The sequence below is a fragment of the Neofelis nebulosa genome, chromosome 10 (genome assembly GCF_028018385.1).
Source record: "Neofelis nebulosa isolate mNeoNeb1 chromosome 10, mNeoNeb1.pri, whole genome shotgun sequence".
In the NCBI taxonomy this organism is placed as follows: Eukaryota; Metazoa; Chordata; class Mammalia; order Carnivora; family Felidae; genus Neofelis; species Neofelis nebulosa.
This window is the reverse complement of record NC_080791.1, coordinates 96,771,751-96,794,347: the sequence shown is the minus strand read 5'-3', so window position 1 is coordinate 96,794,347 and position 22,597 is coordinate 96,771,751. Positions and strand designations below refer to the sequence as shown.

General features: G+C 56.4%; 1 protein-coding gene across 1 annotated transcript in view; it reads left to right on the top strand.

Moving 5' to 3' along the window:
* The first annotated feature begins 11,991 nt into the window (after positions 1–11,991).
* The window catches only part of ALX4 (ALX homeobox 4), a 45,940-nt gene continuing 35,334 nt past the window's right edge, over positions 11,992–22,597 (top strand). Inside the window, exon 1 of the mRNA XM_058688723.1 lies at positions 11,992–12,526. Coding sequence (XP_058544706.1) covers positions 12,076–12,526 — 451 coding nt within the window. The 5' untranslated portion in view covers positions 11,992–12,075. The remainder of the gene's footprint in view (positions 12,527–22,597) is intronic.

Genomic DNA, 22,597 nt, shown 5'->3' with positions numbered 1-22,597 from the left:
TGGGGGAAAATTCCAGAAGAAGAGGCTTCTGTGCTAGGGAGAGGAGAGAAGAGCATTTCAGACAGAACACATGGCATGGGCGAAGGAGACATTCCAGAAAACCCTCTGGGGACCCAGATGGGCAAGACCCAGCCAGGGCCTCCCCTGCCCCCCCACCCCCCCCACCCCTGCTCTTCCTAGACCTGAGGCCACTGGTACCTCCAGAGAAGGTGTCATGATTTCCCTCCTTCCTTTCCAAGTGTCAGCTCCCCAATTTGTGGGGATTTCATTAAAAACACACAGTTAGTGGCTAGAAAAGAGGAGGCCTTCCTGCCTTCTCTCTCCCCACCCTGAGCCCCTACTCTGGCTGGAATGTTGCCATCAAAATAAACGTTAAATACGAAAAGCTAGAGCTGAGTTATAGCTTTTGAGGGTGCCGGGAGAAAAATTTATAGCAACATTACAGTGTTTTGTTAGAAATCTCTTAATGCACCAAAATGGGAAGGTGTGTGTGTTTTTTATTAAAATGTTACACTCTATAAATCCGATCTGCAGGAAGGACACAGGTGGCGACCCGGGGACTCAGCTGAGGGAGCTGTCACTTCTATCTTTGAGGCCGTCCTGTTCCCTAGCTCTGGGAACAGCCTCTCCCCAGCCCTGATTCCTCTCCACACTGCTCCCCTTCCCTGGGAGGGGGGGGGGGGGAAGAAAAAGCTTGTTTCTTCCGTCACCACCCCAGGAGACTGAGTGTGAGGATCTTTGTGAGACTTCCCTCAGGGTCTGACTAAAAACTGCAATTTTCTTAAAGGGCCTCTCTGAGCAGGAGAGCCCCTACAGGGTCTTTATGAAGTTTGTCTGACAGGGCAAAATTTCCTGTTGGTCCATTTTCACAAATTTAGATTCTGGCTGATGCTGCATTTTTCAAGGGCTTCTTTGTAAAAAGGCAACCGATTTCTGTCTCTAGCCTTCTGTTCTGGAATGTCGTCCCTCAAAAGGGTAGATGATATCACGGGGACAGAATGGTGGGTCTGTTTCTTCCTTTTAACCATATGTGGGTGCTCCCTTCCTTAAGGAAAACCGTGGACACAGGCGTGGTGTCTTTGCTCTTTACCTTTCTAACAGTGACATCAAAGGATTCCTTTGTCACATTAAATCAGAGACTCCTAGCCTGAATCGTTTATGCTGAACATCCCTGAAATTGGGTGTAAAATTGGATGTAGGCACCTGTGCTGGGCTAAATGACAGCCCCACAGAAGATCTCTCCAAGTCGTAACCCCTGGCACCTGGGAGTGTGACCATATTGGGGGGGGGGAGGACATTTGAGACAATCTTGGACTCTCCAGGTGGACCCTAATCCAACGACAAATGTCCTTAGAAGACACAGAAGAGGAGAAGACACAGAGAAGAAGGTCATGTGAACACAGAGGCAGAGATGGGAGTAAGGAAGCCACAGGGAGGCTGGAGTCACCAGGAGCTGGAAAAGGCAAGGAAGGAGCCTCTCGTGGAACACGGCCCTCATGACTCGCTGACTTCAGACTTCTGGTGTCCAGAGCTGTGAGAGAATACATGTCTCTTCTTATAAGGCGCTGAGTATGTGGTCACTTGTTACGGCAGCCCTGGAAAAACTAAAGTAACATCTACCTGCATCTTTCTAGAAAGAGGGTCCTTTGCTTTCATCTGATTACCAAAGACACGGCTCCCCCAAGATGGTGAAAAGTCACTGATGTGAAATGTCTGTGTGAAACTATATATGCAGCATCCTCCTCCTGCAGAATGAGAATTGTACTTATACTTTGGATGAGCGGGACCATCAAACACCTTCTGCTGAGTGCCCTGTCTCCAGTGCCCTGTCCCATAATCCCTCCCCTACACACACACACACACACACACACACACACACACTGGTTCCCCAGGTTCTGAAAAAGCACCTAGTCCCGCCACCGTTGGCCCCCTAGTCCTCTGAGATCAACCATCCAAATCATTTGAGAAACGGAGCTCCTTTTAAAGGCATTGAAAAGGGCAGTTGTAAACACATGAAGTCCTGACATCTGGCTTGTCTGCCTACACACAACTCCATCCTGGGGACAGAGCTGAAAAAGGAAAATCGGTCCTCCTGAGGTGATGAAAATGTTTTGGAACAAGACAGAGGTGGTGGTTGTAAGACATTTCGAATGTCCTAAATGCTGCTGAATGGTTCCCTTTATAACGGCTAATTTTATGTTATGTGAATTTCACCTTAAAAAAAAAAAAAAGGAAAATAGGCATCAATTCTACTGTGGGTGCAATAATTAGCAAATTTTTATTTTATTTATTTATTTATTTTAATTTATTTATTTATTTTATTTTATTTATTTTATTTATTTATTTATTTATTTATTTTTATTTATTTATTTTAATTAATTAATTTATTTATTTAATTTTAATTTTAATTTTATTTTATTTTATCCCCCAGAAACTGAAACCATGTCAGTTAGCTCAGAAAGGGAAAGGGTGAGCCCGGCGCATTATTTTAAAGGAGACAAATGTTGAAAGGATTTGACTGGCCACACTTAGGGACCAGAAGAGCCATTGAAGGGCGAGTCCTGTGGCCCCAGGAGCAGGGCAGAATGAAGAAGTCCAGGAACCCAGCGACCAGGTAACCTGAATGTGATGGCACACTGAACTGTGTGTTCCTCCAAGCCCCGCCATCCTGCCACCGTCCGGATGCAAATGAGAACTGGGGTCAAGGAATCGCCTGCCCACGTGATCTCTTCCCTAGGAAACAGCAGTAACCACCGCCATTTCACAGATGAGGACACTGAGGCACAGAGAGAACTGACTTGCCCACGACTGCACATCCGCACCCAGATCGGGGATTAGCAACCAGTTCCGCCCGGCTCCAGAGAGCGCGCGCATTTTCAACTACCCCCTCGGACAAACTCGACTCCGACCTGGAAACGAATGCAATTTAGACAAAGTAGCTAGAAGCGGGAGCGCTCCCGAGGATGGCAGTGTAGCTGGGGAAACAGGCTGAGAGGAAGCTTGCGTCCGAGGCCCCACAGCGCGTCACTCACTGCGCAGCCGCTTCGAGGACCGAGGGGCCAAAGCCTGTCCCAGGGCCCACTCTGCGGGGGTTTATTTCCCGTGTATTTCGGGCGGGTGGCTCCTCACCCTGGCCTCGCTCTGCCTCGCTCAGTCTCCAGCCCTCGGGCGAGGACGGAGGGAGAGTGCGTTGCTCGGATGCACAGAGGAGTGCGGGACCTGAACAGGCACCCAAAAACTGAGGGAAAGTGCCGCCACCTCGGGGCCTCGCCTCTGTCCCCTGGTGGCGGCCCAAACCCGGGCGGGAGACTCTAGATGTGTTGTGTCTTTTATCTCAACTGCCTTGTAGTTTTCCAAGTCGACACACTCCAGGCCCGGGGGCAACCGGGAGTCCCGCTGCCATAGGCTCCCCCTAGGGCTGGGTGTTCGGGAACCACCTAGCTGGAGCAATTCCGCCCTTACCTCGGCAGTCAAGGCCCCTTCTTCCCTCCCCTCCCCCCCTTCAGCTCTGGGAGGAGAGGTCGACTGGAGGAGGTGTAATCCCAGTTTGCCCACAGATGTGCGCTCTGGGCCGGCTCTGGCCCTGCCAGGGGAGTGCGGGGAGGCCAGCTGTGCTGTGCGCCCACAGGTCCCAGGGAGGGAAGAACAGCAGGCAGCATAGGAGAGAGAGAGAGAGAGAGAGAGAGAGAGAGAGAGAGAGGTCCAGGTCAGACCACAGTCCTCAGATACAACCCTGCGGGATGGAGAGGGTAAGGAGGTTGGGAGGCAGCTGGTGAGAGCAGGAGGCAAGAGAAATAGAACCACCACTTACTAAGCACCTACTATGTGCCAGGCACTGTGCCAAGCTCTGTAGCTGTTTCTGCTTCTGCCTCCGGTTTCTAGGGTTGCTCAAATTTTTCTCTCCGGCATTCTCCCTCCCACCCTCCTTCCCCTCCTCCGCCTCCTCCCTGCCAATCACAAGCCTCCGGATTATGGGATCAGAATGTGCGCTCTGGCTGCCGCCTATGACAGGTGCTAGGGCCAGGATCCCTCCCTCCGGAGGCAGGCCTGAGACTGTCAGGGTGGGGGGTGGGGTGCAGGCCAGGGATGTAAATGCCAGACCCCCTCCCCCACCCCCACGGTGAGGCCCCAGCCTGCTATGGCTGCCGAGCCAAAAATACCAGGCCTGGGAGGGAGCCCAAAGCTCCCAGTATGAGAGTCAACTTGACCTCTGCGGGCAATGTGACTCCTGGCAAGGGGGGTCACCTCTCTGGGCTTCCATTTCCCAGGCTATAGACGGGGATTCACACCCCACCTCATAGCACAGTGAGCTCACAGAGAGAATCAAGGGAGGTGAAGTGCCAGGTGGGGTGGAGCTGGGACGTGGAGGGCAGCGCTCCCCTCCTCCCCTCAAGACTCCCCCCACACTCCCCCCCCAACACACACAGCACACACCCTTCACCAACCACTGGCACCCACTGCAGGAAGGGCAGGACCCTGGGAGCTACGAATTCCTTCAGCCTTTTCACTCCTGGCGCTTTGACAGGAACCTGACTGATCCACGGAGGAGCTATGGTCAGAGAGGAGGACGAATATGACCCATTTCCCCAAAGGTGGAAGGACAGAAACCCCAAATGGTCATTTCCGGTGCTCTAAGGCTGGGCTATGATGTTTAAAATCACAGGGTCTCCAAAATGGAAAGGAGGTGATCACTGTTGTTACCGGAAAATGCTTAAGCCTGTGTGAGTATGATCTCACTTCATCCTTACAGCTATTCTATGAAGCCGGTACTGATATCCCCATTTTGCAGAAGAACAAACTGAAGCTTATAAAAGCTGTCACTTAGCCCACACTACACAGCCCCAAAGTGGCAGAGCTGGGATTCAAACTTGCATCTAAAGCTGGTCTCCGGACCACTAACGGAATTGCTGTCAGGGCACCTTGCTGCCTCCTCCCTCCCCACCCACCCCGCCTTTTCCAGCCCCCTCCCCATTGCCACGGACAGGCAGACACGATGTGAGGGAGGCCTCCGACCCCCTAGCCGTCAACACTTCTCCACCGTTGCTGATGCCTCTCTCTTCTGATCAGAGTAATGGGCACAAAGTTCCTAGTGCTTCCCTGGGTTGGCTGAGCAAGGGCAGATCCTCTCCTCCCAGCAAGCACCTCAAGAAACTGAGACCTCATTTCTGCCCTTGAGATGCCTGGGGACTCCTGTGTATATGAGGCAGGTGTGCTTGGGCCTCCGTCTTCCCATGGCCAGTCTTTCCCAGCCACTTTTTGAAACCTTAAGGACTGCCTTTCAGGAGAGAAAGGACGGGGAGAAACAATGCACAGAGAGCTTCAGTCCAAACACCTGGCTGGGGGTTCGGCGTTTGAGATTATCTGTAGATTTAAATTATCCGTGTCCTCCTGGGCTGTAACCAATATTCAGGGGGTGCCCTGGATCAGAATTCGGCTGAAGACTTCCGGTTCTAACAAGGTCCTCTCCGGCTCGGGGGCGAAGGCAGTCGCCCCCGGCAGAGTGCAGACCCCCTCTGGTGAGCTTTTTCCCCACGGGGCTCCCCAGATGCCACCTGCGCTGGCCCTCAGAGCTCTCTCCCCGCCTGGCGCTCGCGAGGGGAGGGCAGGGAACCCGGCTGCGTGGCGGGGCCTGCGCCTTCAGACGGACCCGCAGCCCCGCGCGGGGAAGTGGAGACACCCGGGGCCCCGAACGCGCGGGGGACAGACCCTGGAAGCGCGTCTGGATGGGCAAAGGTGTGCGGCCCCGCGGGCGCAGGCGGCGGGGTTGGTCCTTTGTAAAAACCTCCATCCCTCCCGCTTTGTACTTCTTCGACGCCCCAGACCGAATCGAATCGTGTGTGACAAGAACTCTAGAACGACTGGCTTCTCCGTCCGCGCCACTCGCGGATTAATGCGGAAAGCTATGCCCCTGGACGCAGGCTTCCTTTCGACCCCCTGGCTCCCGGGCCTTATTAAAAATAGTGCAGGAGGTGACAGGGCGGTGGTTGCCCTCGAAGGCCCTCCCCGCGCCGAATTCCGAATTCCCGAGCGTTCGCAGCCTGGGACCGATGGGGGTCCGGGGCATCGGGAAAGGCTAAGCACTGAAACGGGGTAACAAGTCCTGCCAAGCAGGAAGGGCAGGCGGGGACCTGGTCTCGCGCCCTCTGGCTGGATCCTCCCGCGGGTTCAACGATGCTAAGAGACCCCACGCCTTCCGCAGGGCAGCTGGGCGCACTTTGGCCCCCCGCCTGCCGAGTCCTGCGCCCCCCTTCGCCGCGGCCTCGGAGCTTCTGGAGAACCTCGGAGGGACAGTGCCACCCTCCCTGCCTCCGCCCGATAGGGGGCGCGGCTGGCCCGAGGGCAGCGCCGCCTCGGGAGCGGAACGCGCAGGTGCCTCGGTGTCCGCATTCGGGGAGACTGGGGCGGGGTCTGGGAGGCTGGACGTCGGTGGGTCGGCGCGTGTGGCTGGGGCTGGCGATCGCGCCGAGACCCGGCCCGGCTCACTTCTGTCACGCCCGCACCTTCGGCACCGGGGAAGTGAGAGCCGCTCGGCGCACCCTGCAGGCCAGGGGCTCGGGAACCAGTGGACCCGCCCGTCCCCAGAGATCTCTGAGAACCAGACTGGGTTACAGGGATCTCTGACAATGCAAAGCGATCTGAAGCACGGGTTCTGAGGTAAGATCCCTGAGTTAGAATCCCAAGTCCTCTGCCTTGCTGATGACGGGAACCAATTGCTTCACTTCTCTGTGCTTCGGTGTTGTAATGACTGTAAAATAAGAATAATAGTACCACCATGGGGCTATTGGGAGGACTGCAAAGATCTCAGTGTGCAAGAACTTACTTGTAACAGTTGTGCACCACATTGTTGCTAATATTGGTATTTCCAGAGCGTGAGGTTTGTGCACAGGGGTCTGCAGGGCAGGAAGGGCTCCTGTGCAAGATTTATAAGAGTCCTGTCCTCCCCAGTTTATAGCTTGACTCTTCCTGCCCATTCTGCAGGTGTCCAAAACGTCCTTTCGTCGGCCCCAAACTTCCAGTGTTTGTTGCCTCCTGCCACTTACGGAGGAGGGGCAACTTCCAGCCAAGTAGAGTAAACACTCGCTGAGGTGGGTATGGTCCCCATTTTACTCACACTGGAAGTTGAGGCTTGGGGCAGTCAGAAGTCACATAGAAGATAAGCCAGTCTGCCAGCCAGGGCTAAAGTGCCCGGGCCCTGAGCTCCACTGTCTGTCCAGTGCGGTGAGAGTGCAAGGGTGAGGGCGGGAGTGGGCGGTGTGGGGGAGAGCTCTCACCAAAGGAATGGCTCCAAATCCACCCTTCCCTCCGAAAGAAAGGTGTGTCTGCTGTGCCTTCTTCCCTCCCCCAGTCCGGGACCTTCTAACCAACTCATTCCTACATGCCTGATCTCAAGAGTTCCAACCTTGAACCAGCGGGACTGGACAGCTACCCTCCAGTCCCGAAGCACACTCTCCTGCTACTCATTCCTTCATCCATCCATCCATTGGTTTATTCATTCCTTCAGCCATTCATTCAAAAGATACGACTGAGCCTGAGCGGTGCTGTGTGTGAGGCACAGTACTCCCCACTGTCGGAGACAGTAGCCATGAACTCACGTTCCAGTAGGAAGACAAACAATAAACCAAGTAGATCAACGAATGTGGGGATAATATCAGCCCGGGATAGATACTATGGAAGAAGTAAACAGGCAAATGTGACAGAGCAGTAGCTGGGGTGGTGAAGGAAGGTCTCCTAGAGGAGCGGGCACTGGACAGTCAGCCTTGACAAAGAAAGGCTTTTCTTCAGCATTTCCCTTCCCCCAGTTGTGTGCAGAGTCCTCAAAAGAGGGGAACTGCTTCCAGGAGGGCTGAGCGGGAGCTGCAAAAGGGAGGGAAAGGGGACGGCGGCGGGGGGGGGGGGGGGTGTGGGGGGGGGATGTGCCTGCCAGGGGTGAGGGTGCAGGACTTAAAGCAGAGGGCCCTGCTGACCCCCATCATTCCCGGTATGCGGTGAGGTAACGGGAAGTACAGAGATATGGCCAAGCCAGGGTGTCAAGGGCAGCTGGGGCAACTTCAAGACAAACAGCAAGCCAGGGGGAGTGTTGGCTGCAGGAGAAAAAACTCACCGGGAGAGCAGAGGCTGGGCCAAAACCTGGCTTCAGATGGCTGGCAAGCCTAGTGGGGGAACTGAGTGGCTTGGCTTTTAGCAAAGGAAGGATGGATGGATGGATGGATGGACGGACGGACGACGGGCAGATGGGCGGGCTGGTGGACGCACAAATGATTGAATGCACACAGACAGAAACAACCAGCTACTCTTATTAGTGTTCTCTCCTGAAAGGTGTGTTTGTAGGGACTTGAGAGAGCGGGTCGGTGATGGTTTTCATGAGGGAAACCATATTGTCACCAGATCCCAGGCAAACCCACACACAGGCACTCGCTTCCTCGCTCCCAGCCAAGTGCTCACTCTTTCTGAGTCCATCCATAAGATACAATGTAGAAAGGTAGAAGGCAGTGGTGCCGGTTCCAAGAAGGAGCTCGGTGCCTAGATGGGGCTCCAGCTGAGGGCACCAAATGCTGTGTCCCGAGTGCTCAGGGTTTGGAATTCCCCAGGTAGCCGAGGAAAGGGCTGAATAATGAGGCAGTAATTCAACAGGTAACAAAAGCGCAGGTGGGTAGGTGGTGAGAGGCAGTGCCCACAGAAAGCTTCCTGGGACTCGGGTTTTCTGGCACTGAGAGCATGCCGTGGGGCAGAGGTTATCGGAGAACGTCGCGGTTACACCTGTGCCTGCCTCGCACCCATGCATTTCGATGCTCGTGCTCTTCTCTTCATGCCTGGGCCTGGAATCTTGGGGGAGAAGTGGAAGAGGTTGCTGCCACCATGTAGGTGTCCAGGCAGCTCCTGGGTACATGGACGAGGGCAGCCTGCTCCTTGCGCACTCCTTGGCAAAGATTCTCCAGGACGCTGCTGGACCGCATGCCGTTTTCGATGGTCCATTCAACACGCATTTTATGAGGACCTACGATGTGTCAAGACCCGTAGCAAACAAAACAGGACGGGCCCCTGTGCTGAGTGAGCTCACTATTTTCGTGCAGCCTCAGAGGGGCAGGCTCTTAATTCTGTCGCTTAATTCCTGAGGAGGGGGAGGGAGAGCAACTGATTGCTTTTGGCTAAAGGAAACCAAAGACCTTGAACTAGTAGGAGCTAGTATGGCAAAAACGGGCAGTGGATGGAACCCTGGGTCCACAACTCGGGCTTTAGTATTTTATTTTACAAATATCTGTGCGGCACCAGGCGTGGCCGAGGCTGTCCTCTAGGAGCCTCTGACCAGTGAGGTCAAGATTCACACTGACCCAGGGCACCTGTGTGGTTCAGTCTGTGGAGCGTCCGACTTCGGCTCAGGTCATGATCTCACGGCTTTGGGGTTCGTGGGTTCGAGCCCCACATCGGACTCATGCTGACAGCTCAGAGCCTGGAGCCTGCTTTGGATTCTGTGTCTCCCTCTTTCTCTGTCCCTCCCCCACTCACATTCCGTGTGTGTGTGTGTGTGTGTGTGTGTGTGTGTGTGTCTCAAAAATAAATAAACATGTTTAAAAATTTTTTTAAAAAGATTCACACTGACCTGATCAAACTAGACAACAAGGTCCAAGAAAGAGACTCAGCACGTGGGAGAACCAAATCCCATTGGGTGGCGTGGGAAGGCTTTCTGGAGGAAGGGACTCTAGCTGGACCCCAGATCATTAACTAGACAAAAGCACAGGCTCCAGATTGGGGAGTTCTAGGCAGAGGAAACCCCTAAACTGCTGTGCGCAGGCAGAACTTGGCAGTTTCTAAGAACTGAAAGAAATTGGACAGGAACATATGGGACAATGGGAAGCTCATCCACTTTTTACTATCTGAGGCTGGAAAATCAGACGGTTTCTCTGAATTTCAGTCTACTCATCTGCAAAATGGGTAGGACAAGGTGAGCATTGCCACACACTGTTTGGGGGTGGGGGTGGGGATTGGGGCATGACCTGCGGATGGCTTCTGGCACAATAGGTGCTTAATAAATATAAGATGACTTATATCTGCATGGCTTACGTCTACGGGCCAGAGCCGCTCAGGTCCCCATGGGCGGGGGGGAGGGGTTCGGACCCGCGCACCCCTGGCCTAGGTTTTCGGAATATCTTTATTAACGAGCACTTCAAGGTAAGCCGCGATGGAAACCAGATGTGGGATTGAGCAGTCGGCGGCCGGAGGCAGGGCAAGGAGCAGAGATACCAAGGGAGTGGGGTGGGGGTGAGGATTAGCCCGGATGAGGTTGGGAGTAGAGGCACAGCCCCCCCCAGGTCTTTTTTCTTTGGGATATGGTAGGTTCAGAAAATGGATTTCCGACCCACGTGCCTGGGTTCACGATGCTCAGGCCCTCTCTCGTTTTACTTTGCCCCTTTACTGCTCACCCTATCCCCAGCCTCCCTTGAGGTAAGTCCTCAATCCGCGGATTTTCCCTGCAGTTTGTCATAAGCTGCTCTGAGCCGTCTCCTTCAAACTGACTCATTCCCCAGTGGGAGACCCGTCTCCTCTGCGCTTGGCGTTTTCGCTGCCCCCGATGCCATCCCTGGACCGTGGAGGGACTAGCCACAGCATGGTGTCCAAGGCGGGCCTCAGCCAAGTGACCACACCTGTCTGAGCCTCGGTTTGTTCATCGAAAATTGGGGGCCCCAACTTCCCACCACTCACAGTTGTTGTGAGATACAGTCAATGACTAACCCTGGGGAAAGGGCTGGATGCACCTTAAAAGTTCTTTTCCCTTGCTGTGACTGGTCCCAGTGTGCCCCGCGTCGCCTAGGGAAACCACAACCCATCAAATCCAAGCCATCGGTCTCAGGTCAGAGACAGTGAGTGTAGAGAGAGAAGAAGCTGCCTCACCCTTACCCCAAGCCCCAAGCAGGTGACAGTGTAAAGACCAGGTGCAGCCAGCAGGTCTCCCAACCCCTTGCTCTCAACCCCAGACCAAGACCGGAAAGTCCCCTGGGTTTTTGCAACCCCTGGGTGCAGTGCTGGGGAGAGAAGGGCTCTGTCCCAGGAGGGGAGGGAGGGGACCGAGCTGTAAGGCTTCCCCAACTTGGCCCATCGAGGGTCTCTCCGGTGCTTGAGTGAACACAGGCCCCTCTGCACCCAGACCCAGCGCTCTTCCAGGGGAGGGAAATAGTTAATAAGACAGGAAAGTGCCCCCGCACAGGACTAGTGCTTGGTGTGCGTGTTAATTTCATGGAGGGACTGCAAATGGGGAAGAGGGGTTGGAAACAGAGGAAAAGGCACCAGCAGGAAGGCCCAGAGCTGCACCCACAAATTTGGAGGCAAGTGTCCAAAGGACTCACCCATATCGGGAGGCTAGAGACCCTTCATACTCCACGTGAAAACCTGTTGGGTGTTTTTGTTTCTTTTCTTTTCTTTCTTTCTTTTAATTTGTCACTAAAGTTTTGCCTGCCCCCCTCCCCTAGGCCAAATCGTGGACCCACCAATTCTCTGCCTAGCCTCAGGAGTCCAGGGGGGCCCGTCACCTCTCCGGGCCTAGAATCCCTAGAATCCGAAAGGCCCTCGGGTGCCTCCAGGTTTAATCCCTAGCGAACCAGTTAGTAGCATCTCCTTAAGAGAGAGGAAGGGAGGAGCAGGGAGTGGAAGGAGAGTAGGGGTGGAGGGAGAAGGAGAGAAGGAAGGAGAGAGTCTTGGGGGGTGGAATTCACTCTCCCCCCCCCCCTTCAAAACCTTAAGAGAGTTTGGGAGATCTGGTCAACTTTCCCAAACATCTGAATCTTTTTACAGCCCTCCGTTCTTTCCCTGGGCCAGCTGTGGGGGGGAAGAAGGAAGAGAGAGGAGGAGGAGGGGGGAGAGAGAGAGGAAGAGAGAGGGAGACATAGAGAGAGGAAGAGAGAGAGAGAGAGAGAGAGAGAGAGAGAGAGAGAGAGAGAAGCGCAGGGGAGGAGGGAGAGCGAGCAGGCCGGCGCGGAGCGCAAGGCCACCGCCTCCTCGCCTCTCCAAACTCCCGGCCAAGGCGCGCGGTGGCGTCCTCGCGCTCTCGCTCGCGCCCCCGCCCGTCGCCCGCGCAGGCCAGGCATGAATGCTGAGACTTGTGTGTCTTACTGCGAGTCGCCGGCTGCTGCCATGGACGCCTACTACAGCCCGGTGTCGCAGAGCCGGGAGGGCTCCTCGCCTTTTAGGGCATACCCCGGCGGCGAGAAGTTCGGCACAACTTTCCTATCGGCCGCCGCCAAAGGACAGGGATTCGGAGACGCCAAGAGCCGGGCCCGCTACGGCGCGGGGCAGCAGGACCTGGCGGCACCCCTGGAGAGCGGCGCCGGGGCGCGGGGCTCCTTTAACAAGTTCCAGCCCCAGACTCAGCCGCCGGCCCCGCAGCAGCCGCAGCCGCAGCCGCAGCCGCAGCCGCCCGCGCAGCAACCGCATCTCTACTTACAGCGCGGCGCCTGCAAGACGCCCCCGGACGGCAGCCTCAAAATCCAGGAAGGCAGCGGCGGCCACAACGCGGCCTTGCAGGTCCCCTGCTACGGTGAGTGCACGTGCGGGGCGCTCAGGGCTGGGGACCCCGGGACCGAGGCTTCGGAGCCCTTGAAGCCCACTTGGCTTTCGCGAGGCCGGACTCGGCGGGCTGGGGAGGCGCGGGGCCGAGCAGCGGGGTGGCTCTGGGTCGGCAAATAGGAACCGACTGCTCCGAGGGGACCATGGGATCCGTCTTGCCACCTTCGTATCCTCCAGCCGAGGGCTCGGAGCGTTTGGGCTGTTAAAGACGACCTGGAGTTTGTTTCTCCCCGTCTTCGCCGAACCACTCGCTTTGCGCTGCTCTCGGGGCCGCCTCTGAAGCGGACGCTTCGCCGGGGCTCCGGGCGCGCCGAGGCCAACAGTCCAGGCGCAGCGCTCGCGCGCGGGGCTCCGGGGCTGCGGAGGCCTCGCTCCCCGCAGGCCTGGAGGGAGGCTCCTCGGGCGGCGCTGCAGGTGGGAGCGTCGCAGGTGCCGAGCCCTCTGGGAGCCCGGGGCGCAGTCGGCGAAGCGCGCCCGGGATGCCCTGGCACAGGGGGCCACACGGGTGCTGGGCTCCCGACGCCCGGAGTCATCGAAGACCCCAGTTCGCCACCCCACAAACCCACACGCCCCACAAGCGCGGCTCGCCGCGGAGAGACAGGCTGGCTCACGCTCCAAACGTTTCTCCTGTGGCCAACCTGGGGGGGCGACTGGCCTGGGAACAACGGTTTAGGACCGACCCTCAAGAAGTCAGGGAACTGCAGAGCCCAAGGCGGGGAGGTGCTGGGGGAAGAGGGAAGGTTCTGGGTCCTGATTTGGGCCCCCAGGGAACCCGAGGCCTAAATGACCTCCAAGCCCCCTTGAGCTCACAGGCAGGACGTCGCAGGCCTGGGCCCCCAGAGGGTGGAAGATCGGGCTGCCTGAGACCAGAGCAGCTCAGGAGCCTATAGGCCTTCTCTCCCACTGAATCCGGATTGATGAGCCCCAAGCCAGCAGAGAAAACAACCCAGAAGGGAGGGACAATTTTTCCCTGGGCTAGGAACCCTGGGTACACACTCTCCCTGAGACCTTGGCCTTCAGGCAGGGCCCTGGAGCTCAGCTGGTCCTGACAGAGCAATGACTTTGGTTGCACGGGCCCAGGCTGGATGGAGGGACCAAGGTTGGATGGAGAGTCATAGGACATGGTGGAGGCCTCGGTGACTAGAACAGACTCAGGAAAACAGCCCATGGCACACACTTTCCTACGTTCAAACTAGCTTTCCCAGAGGCTCTGAACCAGTTCTTTAGGTGGCTATTGACACAAACATTTTTACACAATCATACACTTGAGTCTGCGCACACAAACAGCCTCTTCCTCGTGAGCCAACATGGTCACACACAAATACACTCACTCGTGTGGCCTCACACATAGTCACACACTCCCAAACTCAAAGGACAGGACTGAGAGCAGATTTAGAAAGTTCCGGTGGCCTTTCCCCACTTCCTCCACCTTTCCTCTCCACCTTCCTGTTGGAATGAGATCAGGCACTCAGATCACAGACACTCACAGCTCCACACAGGTGCTCCTTCCACACTCAGGCAGGCAGGGGCTGTCAGCCCTTGTCAGCAGGCACCCGCCTGCCAGCGCCTCGGCTCAGGCTCCCTCCTCCTGGCCTTGCCCAGGCCCCTCCTGGTCTCTGTCGCAGAGGACTATTAGGCCAGAGCAAATCACGGCCTGGGGGACCCGTGGAGGTTCACTGTGCAAAGCCAGGGGCCTGATGTGTTTTCTCTCCCACTGCACTGGATTTGCATGTTTTCAAAAATTCACCAGTGAGGCTTCTGAGGAGGAAGAAGCGTTACATAAGAAGAGGTCCCAAGCTGCCTCCAGCCTCTTCTTTGGAAGATGCCTTCAGGTCCAGGGGGGAGCGGGGGGGGGGAGGGCTGGCCCCCTCTGGACACCCTCTTAGAGCCCTGCTGGGCCCCCACACACCAGCCTGGCCCTTCCTCTACTTGCCTTAGCCAGTAGAGCAAGTAATTCCTCTGAAGCCCTTTTCCTCATCTGCATCACAGGGAGAGAATATTGATAACTTACATCACTGGGCAGTAAGTGCCCCCCAACCCCGCAAGAGAGCAAGGGAGAGAGCAAGAGTGTAGTGTACCCTCCTCCAGGTTCCCATCCTCAGCCTCTGTGCTGTTGGGAACCTGTGAACACCCAAGTGTTTGCCCCTGCTCTGGGCAAAGCCATAGGCTGCAGGTTGGCACGAAAGGCAGCCCAGCATCAGCTACAGGACCCCCATGCCCCTGCTGCCTGAGATGGAGGGCAGAGCCACAAACAACACACAGCTCTGTGTATTCTTCCCTGGCCAGGAGGTTTCTGGCCCCTATAAAAAGGAGGTTAGGCACATTAAGTCCGAGATGGGAAACCTAGACACCCAGAGGTGAGGCTCTGCCCTTTACAGAGGCTGCTAGGAGGAGGGCCTCTGAAGATGGCTCTGTGGGAAACTGAGGCACACCTTGGGGACAGTTCTCTCCCACGCTTGGAGGGTGTGGATTCAAAAGGGGGTAAATGAAGTTCAAAGAAAAAAGCCTGGGGATATTCCCAGGAGCTCGGGAAAGGCGGAAGTGGTCAAGGCCTCCGGCACTAAGCTCTACCGCGGTTGCTGTCGGGCTGACCGCGGGTAGCTTGGACTTGGAAACCTCCCTCCCCGCTCTGTTGGCCCCGCGGCTGGAAGCCGGATTCTCGATCTGCATAACTGCAACTAGCCGGAGGCGATGCTCGGGAGGCCTCCTCCGGGACCTCAGCCCCGGGAACCACTCCTCGAGTCGGAGCGCCCCTGGGCGAGTGAGGTGCGGGCCTTGGGGGCTGCGCTAGGGCCATGCGGAGAGAGCGCGCGGCGGCGGGGATGCCGCCTCCAGTCTCCGCCCGCCCGGTCTTCTCGGAGTTGCAGAAAGTGGAGGTGAGAATCCTCTCAAGCTGCAGGCCTGAGATGAACAAGATGACTCCGCAGTCCCCCCGGGTGCAGGACACAATTTCGATTTTACGAACGCGCTTGCTGCAATTACAACCTCGCCGGGTGCGCACTTCGGCCTTCGAAGTCCTTGCTGGTCCCTGGCCCGTCCTTGGGCCCGTGGGCCCCAGCAGACACGCCAGGTTGGAGACCCTACGTTTCCCAGCGGCACAGAGAACTTCGTCGTCGCGAGAGTGAGGTCCCCGGCGCCTCGCCCCCAAACCCCGGGCCGCCTCCCCGAGCCGCGGCCGGCGCTCCAGGCCTCGGCCACGCGCCCCGGGACGCTTCGGGGGAGCAGCCCTGCTCCCTCCTTCTCTTTCGCTTTCGATTCGGTGCACGAAGGTTTTCGTTGCTAGCCGCTACCTTGCCATCCATTCGGCCCTGGCCCCGGCCCCCCGAGAGAGGCGCACGGAGCTCAGAGGTCGGGAGACGCGGGCCAGGCCCGAGACCCCTGGGGCGCGGCCGAACCGCTGCTCCGGATTGTCGAATTAGACGCAGCGTTTGACTACTAAGGGTATTTCTTTCCCCGCGCCGACACAGTCCACACACCACCAAATGTGTAAACTCCGCCCGGATCGTATTTGAAGTTAGTCAAAGGACCGGCGTGCGGTTTTGTATAAGAGAAGCCCAAAATCAGACAGCGAGAAATGGAAGAAGCAGTTAAGAGCCCTGGGTGATTGTAGGGTGATCGAGAAAAAACAGCAGCCTGGGAGCTGTGTCGTTGCCGACCCCCGCGCCCTCGTCAATTTTGGAGGAGGAGGTTGAGAAGGAAAATGCTTTTAATGTTTTACATTGTTAATTTCTATAGCCACCAGCGTGCCTCGACAGTCGGCCTAAACACACATGAATTTAAAGAGAAAAACAGAAGACCTAGATTAAAGGGTCAGTAGTTTAAATCAATTGATGTGCAGTTTTCTTTGTGATAATTTATGTGCAGTGCAGAGGAAAGTTCGAAGAATTGTTCTGTCTGTCTACGCTGGTGTAACTACCATCTGAATCAAGATACAGACATGCATATGGACACGAAAATTTGGGGGGGAAACTTTTGTGTGTGAGTTGTTTTAAGAAAATTTCAGAAGAGACTTCGGAGAGCTGGGCAGCTCCCCTCCCCATCCCCCCCCCCCCTTCACGACGGTTGTGTTTCTTGAGTAGGGTGACCTTGTACACCCGGGCATTTGCACCACCCGGACTGGAAAACTTACCGGCTGCACCAGAAACCTTAATGCAGCAGCGGGGCTATCCCGGGGTTGCCTAAGCCCCGGCCCCCGGCGGGCTCCGAAACAGAGCCGAGGTAGGGAAACAAGTTACAATACCATTGATAAAATTTCGCCCAAGTCTCTAAGGACTTTCGTTTTGGAGAGCAGCTGGGCACACTTTTCCTGGGACCTACCTTTAGCTCGGCCTCGGCCGCTTTTTTCCTGCGGCTCTGTGCGTGGCTTCGTTTTGATGGCAAATGGAAATATGAAATGGAAAATGGAAATAGGGAGACCTTTGCAGTTATGGGGGTGAGGGCGCCGCTCCTCTGGGTTCGGGCTTCTCCGCTGGCCCTTGGACCAGGGTGCTTGAAGCAGCATGCGGGAAACCTGGCCAAGCGCCCGAGGGAGGGTCCGGGGGCTTGGGTGGCAGAATGGGGAAGCCGAGCTTGGTGGTGAGTGTTTTGCTGCACAGAAACGGGAGAAGGGAAGACGGGCTGTGACCGAGTGCTTGGCTAGAGAGAGCTCCCTGTACCCGAAGCCAAGCCCGCTGCCACGACCCTTCCCTCCCCCACCCCCTTCTAGACCCAGGCACTGTTTTGGGTGGGGCAGTGAGAGCTCAGTTCTGCGTCTGGGACGCGCCTGCCAGGCGCCATCTGGCCACGTGCTCCTGAAGCTACGGGGTTCCCCAGGCTTCGCTAAAGTGACAAAGCGGGTCACCAGATTAGGAGGACAGCTATGTGCTTACTGCTCCGTGAATTCATAGTTTAAGACACCGGGTTCCCCTTGCTCGGGGGCTCCGGGCACCACACGCCTTCCGCCCGGCTGGAGTAGACAGAAGGGACCCTCTTCCAAACAGTTCCCTTTTGCGGAAGAAAGAGGCACCTCTCTCCAGCCAGCAATCCCTCCCAGACCCCGGCTTGTGCTTCTCCGGGATCAGAGCTATTTGTGGCCACCAGGCACCTCCCCTCCCGAGGTGCAGCCCCCCCTCCTTCTTCTGTGGTCTACAAATGTGCAAATGGGCCACACCCCACCTCCTTGCAAAAGATTCTCCTTAGGGTACAGGGGGTCAAGGTAACCTGGGTCAGCAAGTCCTCCGTTACCTGAGAGCCGGTTTCCCTATAAAGGCTGACTCAAGGGTTTCATAGGAGCTTCCAGTGTGTCCAGAGAGGTGTTTTGGGGGCCCCAGACACCAGACCTGCCCACCCACCTCCCATGCCCAGCACATTATGTCACCTTAGCAGAGACTCTCTTCTCTGCCCCCATCCCACCCGGAAGCCACCACCAGCACCAAGGAGGAGAGGGAGGGGTGGAAAGGGAGTTGAGGCTTGATTGAGGGGAGGTCTGGAGGAGCAAAAGGCTGGGGATCTGGGTGGCGATTCAGGGCAGCGGATAGTTTCAGGTTTTGGCTCCAGAGGCAGATAAGAGGGTCACCGCGGAGCTCCATTGCACCCAGAGTGCCTTTTTGGAGAGGAGGGTTTCTGGGAAATACTAGGGTGTGTGTGTGTGTGTGTGTGTGTGTGTGCGCGTGTGTCTGAGACAGAGAGTGTGCTCGAGAGAGGCACCACCACCTGCCAAGTACCTGTCTTTCCCTGCCACTGCCGGGTGCCTCTGCTTGAGAATGCAGGCTCAGCTCAAAGATGCTGGGTGCGGGCGTAGCTGCATGTTCCAGAAAGAGGGAGACCCGGTGCGTAGTTCATTGGACTCTTAAAGCAGATTGCCTTAGAGCGGATTCTCCTTCCAAACTGGGGGCTGCAGAGCATGGGCGTCAGCCCCAGGGCCCTTGCAGATGGACTGCTGGCGACCGGAGTCAGGGCAAAACAGCTGGTTCTCTGCGCCCCCCAAGGGCCCTGGTGAAGATTGAGGGTTTGTGGAGGTTTGGGTGGGGACACTAAGGCCCAGAAGGGTACACATGCTGGGCAGGGTGATGGGGTATACCGGGGCGGGTCTCCACTGCTGTGTGTTCTACAACCCGCATGACTTTGGGAAAACCCTTACCCATCCCCTCCTGGGTCTGAATTTTTGAAATGCAGGAGTTTGGAAAATTTCCAAAAGCCCTCTGGAGGTTTCTGTGATGGTCCCAGTCTGGACCCGCCTTCGCCCCGTTTCCCTGCCCTCCCCTCCCTTACTTATGTTTTTGTGCAGGAGAAATTGGATACAGTGGACAGAAAAGACTTCACCGGAAGCACAAACGGGTCTTGAGGGTTCCCTGAAGTGAGCTAAGAGGTAGGGGACAAAGTGAGCAGCAGTTCCCAGGATAAGTGGGCTGGTGGTCCTGGAGGGCCCGGTCAGATGCAGGTTCTAGACTCCAGGTTGTGTTTAAATACGGAGAAGAACTAACTGCAGAGGGTCTTTGTATCCACAAGTGGCCAGGCTGAAACTGAGGCTCAGGGGTTCCTAGCCCCTCCAGTCTGCTCATGTCCTCTGTCTCCACTTACCCTCCTTCTCTCCACATTTACTGAGCACCAACTAGGTGCCAGCCTTTCTCCTAGGAGAGAACAGAGCGCTTGCCTGCTGTCTTACAGCTTAGATCCTTCCAGATGTAGATCTGTGGGCATGAAAAATGTTTACCGGCTGGGAGGATGAACAGAGAACTGAGGTCTCATTACGAGTGTTTCTCAAGTGAGGATAAGCCACCTGTGAGCATATCCCAGTATCTTTGCCTGTGTGAGTGGAGGCCTGGGGGGTTTATGAGCACGTGCACAGTGTGAACTCGGGCTGGCGTGTTCCCCTGTATCGATTGGGTCTGAGTCCTGCTGTCCAAATGCGTTTCAGGAAGTGGCCTTGTGGACTAATTTGTGTGCACTCCTGTGTGAGGGACGTGCATAGACTTCCTCCCACACTTGCACCTGTTATAGGTAGGGGAGCTGCATGCGTGGTAGGGGGAGCCCGTGTGCCAGTCAGGGACACCCCTTAGGGCCTCTTGTGTCAGTCATAGCCTCTGTTGCCAGGGTCACTTGCTGGGAGACAGTTTCTAAGCGCCTGTGCCTCAGCCACTGTTCTCAGCTTCCCAGGAAGGCTGACTCACTGGGTGGCAGGAGAGTCCCCATGTGGCCAGGAGACACAGAGCCCTAGAGTCTTCCTGGGGCCCTGGCAGGGTCCACCATGAAGAGACCTCCTCCAGCCCTTGAGTATACTCTGTGTTCCGGGTGGCTCGCCGTGGAGGAGAAACCATCATGGGTGACATCTTTATGCACGTTCCCATCCCATTTAGCAGATGAGCAAACAGAGACCCGGGGAGAAACGAAGCCCTGTAACCAGGTTGGTGGGAAGGCAGAATGCACCGCTGGATTTTCTCCCTTCCCCTGCGGCTGTGCTACTAGGGGCCGGGGAGGCAGGGGTTGAGGGAATGCCTGCTGGGCTCACCCACTCTCTTCCTCTGCTGTGGCTCCTCCAGAAGTCACACACACTCTCTGTGTGCAGCAAATAGGGCAGATGCTACAGCCCCACTCTCCTGAGAAATGAGGTGGCCTCCACCCTGAGAGCCTGGGGAGTCAAGGCAACAGGAGAGCACTGGTGGAGGTCCCTTTGGGACTGCAGGGACTCATCTCATACTGCCTGTGTCCTGGCTGAAACTCCTGATCTCTGCAAGCTTCGCAAAGCCAAGCTTTCTTCCCGAAGCCGGGGGGAAACCGTGTGGATTAGAGGGTTAGCTTAGGCCACCTGGCCAACTTCCTCCTCTCTCGGATAGTCACCTGCCTGGCCCGGGGCATTGGTCATGTCCAGGAGCTTTGGTACTCCCCTGCCGGGCACAGTGGGTCGTGGTGCTGGGGTGGGTATCCCACTCGGTGTTGGAAGAGACACCCAATGTCTGCTGGCCCAAATGTCCTCTTTCACAGACAAGGGGACGGAGATGCTGATTCCAATTACTGGTTGCTCACCAAACTTTGCCTGTCACTGTGCCGGGCCTTGGCGGGATTCTGAGAAGTGCTGGACACAGCCCCACCTTCAGGTCTGGAGTGGGAGAAAGATCTATAACTTGGCAATTCTCATTCACTGGGGCTGGGGCTGGGGTGGGGGTGCCCCGACTCAGGCTATGGTGTGTGCATGGCAGGAAGGGCTGTCCACGGGGTTTGCAGCTCATTAGAAGTCCCCAACCCCACTCCCAGGTGGGCCTAACCTCGCCTGGTAAGGGGAGGGCTCAGAGAAGCGCGGCGAAGTAGGAAGTTGCCACAGACTCCCTGGATCTTCTCTGGAAGCTGAAAAGCCCGAGGCTCCTTCTTCCCTCCCTTCTTCTCTCCCTCCAGCTCTTCTCCAGAGAACCGAGAGACCTGGGTTCTAGTCTTGGCTTTGCCATGGAAATGTGCCTCTGGAACAGTACCCTTATCTCCAGGGTGCTACTCAACCTTCTCACTTGTAAATTGGGGCTCTTTGGGCCTATTCTGCCTGTGAGGGAGGAGAGTGTGGGGGCTGTGAGGGTGCAGAGCGATAGAGTGGCTGCAGGTACATCCCGTATGGCCAAGTTCTCTGCCTAGGACGAAGAGCCCCGCCCCCTCATGTTACCCAAGAGCCCCACCCCCTCATGTTATCCACCCTTGAGGGCACTAGGGTGTTGCCGATGGTGGTGGGGAGGTGGGGGGAGGGGCTCTGATCAGGTTTCAAAGCGGGGATGGAGACTTTGGGGTTCCTCCAGATGTGCAACTCCCCCTCCCCCACCCCAGTATCCAGGGATCTCCCTGGCCAGGTCTGTAGCCCAACCATCCGTCTGCATGGCTTTGCATCTGCCCCAGCTCAGTGCTGGGACAACTCCACGCCCCCACTGCCAAGAAGGAGCAGAGAAGACAAGCATGCACACAGGTCCCCTGCACAGGTCCCCCATTCTGGGCCTTGGTCTCCTGTCTGTAACCCCCCTGCATGGCACCAGGTGATTTCTGCAGCCCTGGGGTTCTGTGCTATTCCAGACCCGGGATCGAGGTGCTGGGAGAGAGGTGGATGGCTCCTCCGGGATCCTCAGGAGGCCTCTGGGCCCCGCCACGCTGCCAGATCCATTGTACTGAGAGAGGCCCCTCTGGCAGCAGAAAGCTAGTCCAACCCACCGAAGGGGAAGGTCCGGCATGCCTGGCCTCGCTCTCTGCCTTAGTTTTCCCATCTGCAGGACAGGGACAGTAATGAGGTGAGTCTGATGGAGGGTGAGGCAACAGGGGGTTTGAGTTGGCAGGGCAGAGCCTCTGTGCTGCTGATACCAGGGGACAGCCCGCTTTTCCTGAGCACTCCTGCCCATGCAGCAGGCAATGTGCCGAATGTGACTTGAGGCCACACTAATGCTGTGAGATTGGAAGACTGGGCTTTACAAACATGGCTTCCAAAGAGCTCTTCCCTTCTCCACATCTGGGGATCCAGTGGGTGGGGAGGTCCAGGGTGGCCTTGGTGTCTGGCAGGTCAGAGTTCTAGACCTGACTCTGTGACCTTGGGCATGGCTCCTTCACCTATTCAAGCATCCTGCTGAGCTGCGGGGAGACGGTGGGGGGCGGCGTGCATGACACAGATGCCTCAAAATGGTATGAGGGATTTCTCCTTGAGTTTCCAGAGGCCCGGGGAACATGCCCCAGAACGTCTGGTCAGGACAGGGTGGAGCTGAGGACCATGTGTGGGACCAGCGATGGGGAAATACTTTCATCGTTTGTCCACATTGTTGCACGCTGTTTTCCCGAGAGCCTGAATCAGGGCTTGGTGTATGTCGTAGGTGCTCCATAAATGTTGACAGACAAGTGAATGAATGAATGAGTGAATGAATGAATGAATGAATGAATCATTGAATGAAACAGGATGTGAACATGCTAGGATCTCTAAAAATCTTTCTATTCTCTTTTCTTTCCTCCTTCCTTTGAATCCAGGCCTGGGATGAGAACCCCACGTCTAGTTATCTTGCACCCTGGTGGAAAATAGTTTATTCCCCACAGAGATCCCTGTGGAGTATGGGGT